Genomic DNA, 11,377 nt, shown 5'->3' on the forward strand with positions numbered 1-11,377 from the left:
GTGCTTCAACCGGCGGAGGAGGTGCTGGTTCAGCGGCGGCTGTGGTGCTTCGACTGGTGGCAGAGGTGGAGGTGCGGGTTGGGGCGGTGGAGGAGGTGCTGGTTCATGGGCGGCGGTGGTCGGGCTTGGAAGGGCGGCGGCGGCAGATTTGAAGATTGGAAGGGAGAGGATTGGGAAGAAGACGATTGCTTTGGGCCCATATTTTTTTAAATAAAAAATTTTAAAAAAAATACAAAAAAAAAAAAAAGAAAAATTATGTGGCTGACGCCCAAGTTCCCCTGCACCCTAGGGGGAACATTTCTCTAGTATTGATAACTGATATATATTCCCATTGCAAAATGGCCCACGTGGGGTATGGGAAAGCAAAAGACAGCCCTCCAATCTTGGTCTTGGTCAAGATTTGACTCCCAAATTTATAATATTAGTTTATTTGAGTCCAATGTTTTTGTTTATTAAACCCCCGACTGGTTTTTTTTTTTATTCAATCATCTAATCGTACCAAAACTATATTATCGGAATCAAAATCAAAATCAAGGCCAGCACATTTGACATATCAACGTCTTAGACTTGAAAAGTAGCCCCCCATTCAAATTCCAATGGAATTCTCCAACAAGATGATTATTATTGGGTAATTTATAATTCAGTTTCTATATTTAAACTTAAATTGGTAATCAGTCCCTGTCAGAAAAAAAAACTTAGATTAAAATCTCTGGGCCCACATGTTTTGTTTCGGATGAAATTTGGTACAAAACATGAAAAATATGGTACAAATACATGATATTTAAGTATAAAATATGTTAGATCTAGTATAAATATATGATTTTCGAGTATTAAAAAATATTGATATTAATAACACATTTATCTTATTTGGATGAAAATCGGTACAAAATATTGAAAATATGATACAAATATATTATTTTTGAGTACCCAATGTGTTAAATCTGGTACAAATATATGATTTTTGAGTACTCAAACACATGTTGCAAGTTCACATTAATAAAGATGTTTAGATTTTATACTCAAAATTATATTTTTTGTACTCGATCTTGAACAATTAGTGCTCAAATATCTTGTATTTGTACCATATTTTCAATGTTTCGTACTTAATTTTATCCAAGAAAAATAATGTGGACCCAGGGAGTGGAAACAAAATTTTTTTGACAAGGGACTGACTGATTCTTAATTTGCTTTTGGATTTAGGGACTGAACACCAATTCACTCATTATTATTTATAATCATTGGAAGATGACATATGTATATTTATGTTATAATAATAAATAATATAGTATTAGATTTGCGATATCTAGAATAATTAATTTTGATATTTCACTTTATTTTTATCGAAATATGAAATACTCTATTTTTTTAATAAAAAATAACATTAAAACCTAGTTTAATAAATTTACCTTTTATCTATATCTATGATAACCTAAAAAAATATTTATTTATATTTTTGAATTTTTTAAATTAAATAATCATATAATCCATAACATAAAATATTATTTCAAATTTTTTAAAAAAGTTATAAATTTTTTAATATCTCGAATTCGAAAAAGGAACAAAAATTTAACACAAAAATCTTTAACACATATTTGCGAAATGGCACTAGTTAATTATAAAAACAATTATTACTAGTGGAAAACGTTTAGTTTGAAAGTCCCTTTTTTTTAAAAAAAAAATTTAATAAAAATATTAGTATGTTAAAAAAATATTTAAAAACCGATACCAAAATATGAAGAGTAATTCTCTTATTTGACTATGTGATAGATAAATTTATGAAACAAATAAATTCGATCTATATTTAAAACAAAAAAAAAAACATTATTTTTTAATGAATCGAACCAGATCTTTCACGTAAAATTTCATTCTTTTCTCACGGAAGTGTTTGGCAAGAGTGTTCGTGAAATATATAATAACATTTATTAGGGTTTTTTTATTTTCTTTGAACAGCTTCAAAACAAGATAATGCAAAATCTAATTAATACGTTTTCAATCAAGTGGTTTTATGGCCACAATCACTAAATTATAATTTAAAAAAAAAAAAAAAAAAACCACAAAGCAAAGACTAAATACAAACAAAAACACGCACGAATATATTGACAATGCGCCAACCAAATGAATAATAACAATAATTAATTAATCACACGTAAACTCAAAACTCGGTTGAGTTACGGCCGTGTCGCCGCCCAACTCGATACCCGGCGTGACCCACTCCTCCCTTCATCACAGCCTCCCAATCCACCTCCTCCGTCTCCGCCTCCCCACGCCGTAAACCCTCCAAAATCTTCCGCGACTGCTCCTTGGCCAGCTCGCTCCCTGTTTTCGCCACTTCCTCCAACACTTCCACGGCGCCCGCGTCCCTCGCCAACCCCTTGAACCTCAAGCTTCCGAAACTCAGCAGATACAGGACTGCGACACAGTTTTCCCGAGTCGACTCGGAGTTTACTCCATTTCCCATTCTCAAAACCTTGAGCAAACTCCCCACTCCACCGGCTTCCAACAACGCCGATCTGCCGGGATCGCACGCCGCCAAGTTGCACAACACGAGGACCACACGGGCTGCCAATTCTGTATCCTCCAACATTCCCAACAAAACCCCCACAGCTCCAAGCTTCACCATCTTAACTCTATTGCTCTGCACCTGTGTCAAGTGATACAGCGCCGATGCCGAGTCGAGGCGGCAGCGCTGGCTACCGGATCTTATCGCGTGCATCAGTGGCTGCAAAGCTCCAAGCACCCCGATCGTGGTCCTGTTTTCGTTTTCAATCGATAAACTGAATATGGCCCCGGCGGCGTGTTCCCTCGATTCATCGGAGCCGTTCCTCAGAAGCTCGATCAACAGAGGGACGATCCCGGCTCTCACAATCTTGATCTTGTTACGCTTTTCGATCGAAAGGTTCACCAAAGTTGCCGCAGCGTTCTTCTGCAAGGCGGCAAAAGGTGAAATCAACGCCAGCTTTAAAGCAGACAACAGCTTCTCCGTGCAGAGCGTGACTCTCGATTCTTCATCAGTTTTAGTGGTTTCCCTTACCCATATGAGAGCCTGTTCTCGGTCATAAACATCCAAACTCTGAATCTTGCTCGCAAAATTATCGTCAACACCATTCACCGAGGCCTCCCCCGGAATGAATTCTGATGATGTAGAAGGGGAAGATAAAGACGAAGAAGTAAAACAAGAAGGGCGAGCTCTGAGATGCGATAGCGGCGACGTAATGGTGATTACAGAATCATCAGAACAGGAAGAAGACGAAAAATTTCGAGAATTTGGTTCCGTCGCGGCATGTGAGAATAAAACCTGAGGGATTTCCTCAACTCCCTTCAACAATTCCCTATCTGTAACCCGATTCGCCGAGCTATCAAGATTCTTGGAAGTAGAAGAAGAACCCATGAGAGAACAGACAATGGACTCGATATCCGAATACACAGGTGGGTTTGGACGAGGCCACCCGGATTTCGAGCACCAGTTTTGAATGGCGGTCTTGAGGGCTAAATTAGGAATCACCGTCGAGAAATCCGGCTTCGAGGCGTCGGGGAGCGTGGGAATGAATCCCAAATCACTGCACACTTGCACTGACATGCGCTCGAAGGTCTGGCCGGAAGAAATAATGGTGGGTTCGAACATCAAGGACTTGGAAATGGGGCATACGAATTCTGAAGGTGGAACAGCGGCGGCGGCGGCGGAGGACGGCCGGTGGAAAGAGATCCTCCATCGCCAGGGTTTTCCATCTCCACCCATGCGCCTGTGTGGACGAATTTGGGGGGTTTTCTCTGAAGTGATTATATTTGAACTGGTTTGATGAGAAAGTGGATAATGATTGATGGGATTTACCGATAAGATAAAAATTTGAAATTTGGAGATTGGATTCTGTTAAAGATTGGATTTTTAGGCGAAAAATCTCAGCAGGAAGAGGAAGAGTTGTTGGAGGCGATGACACCTTGGGAAGGAAGATGTCAGTATGCATGCTCGGGGACTAATTTGTATATAATCCTTAATTTGGAGGGTAATTTTGATATTAAGTCACATTTGCGATTTGTCCTCTCAGGTTGAAACATTTTCAAAAAAGAAATAGAAATAGCATTCGTTAGTTCAAAAATATATATAGCATTCGTCCTCTCAGAAAAAATAAAAATAACATTTGTTAATATTTCCATGCATTTATCCTGTTAATTTTGCAGTTAAAATAGTATTATAGTTGTTAATTGAAATGAACTGGATTTGGGGAATCTGTGCAATATGATCTAAAATTATTTGTCAGGTATTCGATACAGAAATTTAATGATTTTTTTAATTATAGAGTTTCGAAAATATTAAAATTTCAAAATGTAATAAATTTTTTACAAAGTAAAATCTATCGTTAAGGTGAAAAATTTTAATTATCTACCTTATTCCTATATATATTTAACTTTCAAAAAATACTCAACATTATTATTCATATTCTTCAGAAAAAAACATTATTATTCATAAAACTAAGTATTTTTTCAAGACTATAACCACGAAATATAAAGTATATATATATATATATATATATATATATATATATATATATATATATATATATATATATATTTATATTGAGAGACCTATACAAACTGTTTTTTTGTGTCATGATGATTTTTCTCCAATTTGTTCTTTTTATACCCTTGCACACTCTTCCAACTCCATCTCTTACCCACTTCTTCCGCTTTTTTCTCTTATCACGTCTTTTTCTCATCAATTTCTTTTGAAACTGAATTTCTACAACAACTAAATTTTTAATAAATTATTAAAAAAATCCACAACACAAAAAATAAGGATAAATCAAGTACTTTAAAATTTTAAAAAATCATTAAATATACAATACATTATGATTCACACACGCAATATGTGTGCTCAGTGGCTAGTTATTAATAATAGCACCAGGGGTGATCAAATTTTTTTGTAAATTGCTCTTACCGTCCGAACCGAATTGCACCGCATCGTTTTTCTTTTTACCGCAATTAAAATTATTCATCGTAAGTCACACCACATACATGGTTCGGTTTTTTTTTTTTTTTTTGGTAAAAAAATCATACAAACCACCCCAGCTAAACTTCTTGTCATAATATTTGACATATGTTATAATAATTGTAAACAACACATCCATTTATAGAAGTCGTCACTATATCTTAACTCTTTTCAAAATTACTCATCATACAAAGAAAACTCATAATTTTTTTAAATATTCTTCAAATTAGTCTTAGAGTATTTATTTATTTTACTTTAAATATTTTTTTTGAAGTTTGAAAGTTAACAAAAAAATGTAATATAGTGTAAATGTCATTTTTGTTGCGAGTGTTTTCTTGTGTTTAGTTATTAAATTAGTTTTGAATCTCGAATTTTGTTTTATTTAAATTTATCTTTGTACTATTTAAGTTATATTTTATATTTGAAATATACCATGTTGTTATTTTTTAAAATCAATTTGAATACATTTTCTAATATTTTGCATTAAAAAAATGCAAACAAACGCAAACAGTACTAAACCGTTCAAAATAATAAAACTAATTGAATATATAAAATCATAATTATTTTTTAAAAATACTAACTGATCGCATATGACAATTCGATTTAAATTTGTTTAAAAAATTCTAAAAAATCGTGATCACATGTTAATAATCCAATGATTATAATTTGATCAACTCACATAAATTATAATTTGACCAAGTCGTGTGAATGGGGAGGAAGTACTCCATCTTCCAAAATGTAATAATTTTTTTACAAAATGTAATCTATCGTTAAGGTGAAAATTTTTAATTTTCTACCTTATTCCTATATATATTTAACTTTCAAAAAATACTCAACATTATTATTCATATTCTTCAGAAAAAAAACATTATTATTCATAAAACTAAATATTTTTTCAAGACTATGACCACGAAATATAAAGTAGTCTTAGAGGGTGTTTGACTAAGAGGGTGTTTGGCTAACCTTATTAAAAAGAGCTTATAAGCTCTTAGTGCTTAAAAGATGTTTTACGAGCTTATAAGCTGTTAGAACTTATTTTAAAAATAAGCTGTTAAAGTGTTTGGGTAAACTTATTTTAAATAACATAAAGATTTTGATATGTTTGGTATTATAAGATCTTTTTATTGTCAAAATTACCAAAAAAGGTATAATTATATGAAAATAAATTTTAGTTATACACATACGAAAATAGTTTTAGAATAAACATATATTAAAAAATAAAATTGTTTTAATATTTTACTTTAGAAAAATTTATGTGATTTGTAATTTTTTTTAAAAATAATATTTAATATTTAATGAGTGGAGGATATGATGGAGATTTATGAAAATATTCAAAGATATTTTAGAGAGATAGAATATTAAAATAAAATTTTTTTGAAAAAAGTACCTCCCCCTTACTTTTTTAAAAACAGCTTATTTTGACAGCTTATAAGTTGTTTTTAAAAATTTTTGCCAAACAAAATTTGAGAGCTTAAAAGCTCTAAAACAACTTATAAAATGTTTGGAAGAGCTTTTAAGCTCTCCCAAACACCCTCTAAGCTTATTAAAAAGAGCTTATAAGCTCTTAGAGCTTATAAGCTGTTAGAACTTATTTTAAAAATAAGCTGTTAAAGTGTTTGGGTAAACTTATTTTAATAACTTAAAGATGTTGATGTGTTTGGTATTATAAGATCTTTTTATTGTCAAAATTACCGAAAAGGGTATAATTGTATGAAAATAATATTTCGAATTATACATATACGAAAATAATTTTAGAATAAACCTATATTAAAAAATAAAATTTTTTTAATATTTAATTTTAGAAAAATTTATGTGATTTGTAATTTTTTTTAAATAATATTTAATATTTAATGGGTGGAGCATAAGATGAAGATTTATTAAAATATTCAAGGATATTTTAGAGAGATAGAATATTAAAATAGGATCTTTTTGAAAAAATTACCTCCCCTTTACTTTTTTAAAAACAGCTTATAAGCTGTTAAACAACTTATTTTGACAGCTTATAAGCTGTTTTTAAAAAAAAATTACCGAACATATTTTTAGAGCTTAAAAGCTCTAAAACAGCTTATAAGCTGTTTGAAAAATCTTTTAAGCTCTGCCAAACACCCTCTAAATATATATATATATATATATATATATATATATATATATATATATATTGTAGAAAGTATTAAAATATTTTACTTAATTTTTGAAAATTATAATCTTTACTATATTATTAAAGTGTGAGAGACCTATACAAACTGTTTTTTAGTGTCATGGTGATTTTTCTCCAATTTATTCCTTTTATACCCTTGCACTCTCTTCCAACTCCATCTCTTACCCACTTCTTCCACTTTTTTTCTCTTATCATGTCTATTTCTCATCAATTTTTTTTGAAAATGAATTTCTACAACAACTAAATTTTTAATAAATTATTTAAAAAAAATCCACAACACAAAAAATAAGGATAAATCAAAGTATTTTAAAATTTTAAAAAATCATTAAATATACAATACATTATGATTCACACACACAATGCGTGTGCTCAGTGGCTAGTTATTAATAATATCTTTAGAGGTGATCAATTTTTTTTGTAAATTGCTCTAACCGTTCGAACCGAATTGCACCGCACCATTTTTCTTTTCTTTTTTTTTAAAAACCACAATTAAAATTATTCATCGTAAGTCGCATCACATACATGGTTCGGTTATTTTTTTGGTAAAAAAATCATACCAAACCACCCGACTAAACTGCTTGTCATAATATTTGACATATGTTATAATAATTATAAACAACACATCTATTTATAAAAGTCGTCACTATATCTCAACTCTTTCAAAATTACTCATCATACCAAGAAAACCCATCATTTTCTTAAATATTTTTCAAATTAGTCTTAGAGTATTTATTTATTTTACTTTAAATATTTTGTTTGAAGTTTGAAAGTTAACAAAAAATGTATCATTTTTGTTGCGAGTGTTTTCTTGTGTTCAATTATTAAATTAGTTTTGATAATTATTTTTTAAAATATTAACCCATTGCATATGACAATTCGATTTAAATTTGTTTAGAAAATTCGCAAACATCGTGATAACCTATTAATAATCCAATGATTATAATTTGATCAACTCACACAAATTATAATTTTGACCAAGTCGTGGGAATGGGGAGGACCGAGGAAGTACTCCAGCTTCCATAGAATAATCCCTAAAATAACTAGAGAGAGAGAGAGAGTTGGAAGTGTGGATTAAAGTGCAGAAAATATGCAGAGTAGCCGCAAGAGAAAACAAATCAGCAGCCGATCCTCCACCAAGCCACGCAGGACCACCGCAAGCCGCCGCACCGAAGACCCGTATTCGGATCACCCGCTACCCACGGCCGAGGAATGCCGCTCCGTGCGAGACGATCTTTTATCTCTCCACGGATTTCCCCAGGAGTTCGTTAAATATCGTGACCAAAGATTACAGATGGGTTTGAGGGAGTCTCAGATTTTGCCTAATGCTGGAGAATGTGCTGAAAAGGAGAGCGTTTTGGATGGTTTGATTAGGACTGTACTGTCACAGAACACTACCGAAGTTAATTCGGAAAGGGCTTTTGGCAATCTCAAATGCGCTTTCCCGACCTGGGAACAGGTAAAGATTCTTTTTTTTTTTTTTTTTTTGTGTGTTTCTTTGTGTGATTAATTGGCCTTTTATGGGTCTTTGATCAGTGTTGATGTTGTAGAATATTTCTGGTTTTGTTTCACTATCTTTCTTGTTGATTTTTTTCGAGGTTGTTCAGGTTATATTTCATTGGTTTTCTGAACTCTAACTCGGACATTAAATAAGTTGGATGTGACAATCATATGAAATTCGACTTTAAAGATGTTGGTATGCTAAACTCACTAGGCGGTGTCCAATTTCCTTATGTAAGCCAATTGATTATTCAGGAATGTTTATTTGTGGGCAAACTATCAGAGAAGTGCACTGTTTCATATAACACTTGATATATGATCTTATGCACTGTATCTAGATTTGACGTTGAATATCCGAATTCATAGATTTGTTGTAAACTTGTGTGAATTGTTAATTTGATTTGAACTTCTATTTGTAACCTTCTTTTATGCATGGTCCGACAAATATTTAAGGTTCTTGCAGCTGAGTCAAAAGGCATTGAGGATGCTATAAGATGTGGAGGTTTAGCACCTACAAAGTCTTCTTGTATTAAGAATTTATTGAGTTGCTTGCTTCAGAAGAAAGGAAAGTTGTGCATGGAGTACTTGACAGAATTGTCGGTCGAAGAGATCAAGGCAGAACTCTCACATTTCAAAGGGATAGGTCCCAAGACGGTAAACTTATGAAATCTGTATTCTTATTATCACTTTTTTTTAATGTTACTGAATTGAATTTAGCTGATTGATTAGACTGAATGTGAGGTTTTGTTTCTGCGAGGTGCGAGAACTGGTGGGGGTTGTACACTCTCTATCTTACATTTCTCTGGATATGTTCAATTTTTTCTGCAATATATAACGGAAAGTGATATTTTGTTCACCAAGTTCTGAAAGACTTGTTGATTACCAACACCCCCAGCCCCAGCCCCAGCCCAACCATAAACCTTTCCATGGTTCACTGTGGAAGAGTTGAAAATTACGTGCCTTCAATTTCCTTTAAGCATTATATATTGCCTAAATTTAGATTCAACACAGGGCGTGCTAAATGTGAATTTAGTTCGATAGAATGAAAAACTTCTGCCCTTGTCGGTTTTCAGTCTTCTCCCTTTCCACTAACAAGAGTGGAGGAGTTAAATGATATTTGGCTTGTTTCGCCTTCATATTGAGACCAAAACTGGTGCTTGTGGTGTATCATTATCCTGTATTATCGTTTGAGGTGTTTAGTGACACTTTTATCTGCTATTAATGCAAAGAACTTGTATAAATCCAGCATTAATAATAGTCGAAGTGAACTGATGGTACATGAAGAATCTAGGGCTATTTTACCTTAATGAGCGAGTAGTTGAAGACCCAACTTTCTGCAGTGACCTGTATTTTTCTTGATTATTTAGATATTATGCATACGCTCTATGTTACCAAAAAAATGGCCCCACTATTTCATATTCTTCGCTACTCGCCTACACCACTGCCTGGACCTAGAGTCACCTCTTTGTTGCATTTTTTTTTCTTGCTGTGGTTGGCAGGTAGCATGCGTTTTGATGTTTCAGTTGCAAAAAGATGATTTCCCCGTGGACACACATGTGAGTACTGTAAATTTCGTGGTATCCATGGACGCCACGCTCACTTCAAGATTTTCTCTGTATCATGTTAAATTTTCTTAACGAAGTAAATGCTACATGTCAATGCCATTTACAGGTTTTTCAGATTTCTAAGACAATGGGTTGGGTGCCAGCTTCTGCAGATATCAAGAAGACATATCTCCATCTCAATCAACGGATCCCAGATGAACTGAAATTCGACCTCAACTGCCTTATGTACACTCACGGCAAGGCTTGTAAGAGATGCTCGAATAGGAACGTCGGTGGGCTCGAAAAGGAAACTGGCGACGGACATTGCCCTTTGTTAACTCATCGCAAGCATCATGCCGCTGAAAAGTATGATAAAAACTGTTAACATAATTCAAGTTGCGTTGTATGTATTCTGCTACGTGATGTCAAAAGGTGCAAAAGGGCATGATGGCTTGAATGCTAAACCAGATGAATATTATTGTTGGACCGTAAAGATGTTGTAGTAACCCGTATTTTGTTTTAAGTTGATTAAATAATAAACACGATTAAGGGTTACTAATTAAGCAAATCAAGGAATTATATGAAATTAAAATATGAATTCTAGACTTCGGAACCACCGGAGTGATCGGAAGATCCGAACCATAATTCGGAAGCACCGAACTAGGGCTTGTGCATGTTCGGATGCATGGTCAGTTCGGAAGATCCGTACTCCCCCACTTCGGAAGCAACGAAGTGTGCACGGGTTGGTTCGGAAGCTGAGGAATAGTTCGGAAGTTCCGAACCCATGATTGGAACGTCCGATCCCAGTCCAAGCTAGTTGTTCCTTAGGTGTTCGAACTATTGTGACTCAACAATTGCATGCAGTGTTCCGAAGGTCCAAACCCAGCCAGATACGTGGCTTGCATGCAGAGTTTGGAAGATCCGAACCCCATTTCGGAGCTTCCGAACTCTGTCTACAAATAGGAGCTCCGAGCTTCATTTTTAGTCACAAATTCACAAGCTTTTCTCTCTTAAATCAGTCTAAATAGAGGGCCCGACAATAATAGTGAGGTGCTTCTAGAATAACATCAAGTTGTGAGTAGAAACTAGGTTATCAGCATCAACGGACTGACGACGGACGAAAGTATGGTACGAAAATCCTATTTAAATATAGGAGTGTCTATTAGCTTAGTTAAGACTTTAAAAACATATTTA

General features: G+C 33.6%; 2 protein-coding genes across 2 annotated transcripts; one reads left to right on the plus strand and one right to left on the minus strand.

Moving 5' to 3' along the window:
- Positions 1-2,049: 2,049 nt before the first annotated feature.
- LOC140882718 (U-box domain-containing protein 40-like) lies at positions 2,050-4,136 on the minus strand. The gene has a single exon (XM_073288885.1). The coding sequence runs from the start codon at positions 3,734-3,736 to the stop codon at positions 2,153-2,155; it is 1,584 nt and encodes a 527-aa protein (XP_073144986.1). The 5' UTR covers positions 3,737-4,136; the 3' UTR covers positions 2,050-2,152.
- A 4,010-nt stretch (positions 4,137-8,146) lies between these two features.
- On the plus strand, positions 8,147-10,728 carry LOC140885316 (putative DNA glycosylase At3g47830). The gene is made up of 4 exons (XM_073292282.1): positions 8,147-8,598; positions 9,093-9,293; positions 10,139-10,195; positions 10,311-10,728. Exons 1-4 carry the CDS (start codon positions 8,230-8,232, stop codon positions 10,566-10,568), a joined length of 885 nt encoding a protein of 294 aa, XP_073148383.1. The 5' UTR covers positions 8,147-8,229; the 3' UTR covers positions 10,569-10,728.
- Positions 10,729-11,377: the final 649 nt, after the last annotated feature.

Source organism: Henckelia pumila, chromosome 2 (assembly GCF_033568475.1).
Source record: "Henckelia pumila isolate YLH828 chromosome 2, ASM3356847v2, whole genome shotgun sequence".
NCBI classification, from domain to species: Eukaryota; Viridiplantae; Streptophyta; class Magnoliopsida; order Lamiales; family Gesneriaceae; genus Henckelia; species Henckelia pumila.

Bases quoted from the DNA above. Each gene is read 5' to 3' on its own strand.
- LOC140882718 (XM_073288885.1), bottom strand. From the start codon at position 3,736: ATGGGTGGAGATGGAAAACCCTGGCGATGGAGGATCTCTTTCCACCGG.
- LOC140885316 (XM_073292282.1), top strand. From the start codon at position 8,230: ATGCAGAGTAGCCGCAAGAGAAAACAAATCAGCAGCCGATCCTCCACC. The intron at 8,599-9,092 runs GTAAAGATTCTT...CAAATATTTAAG, and splicing joins CTTTCCCGACCTGGGAACAG to GTTCTTGCAGCTGAGTCAAA. The intron at 9,294-10,138 runs GTAAACTTATGA...TGTGGTTGGCAG, and splicing joins AAGGGATAGGTCCCAAGACG to GTAGCATGCGTTTTGATGTT.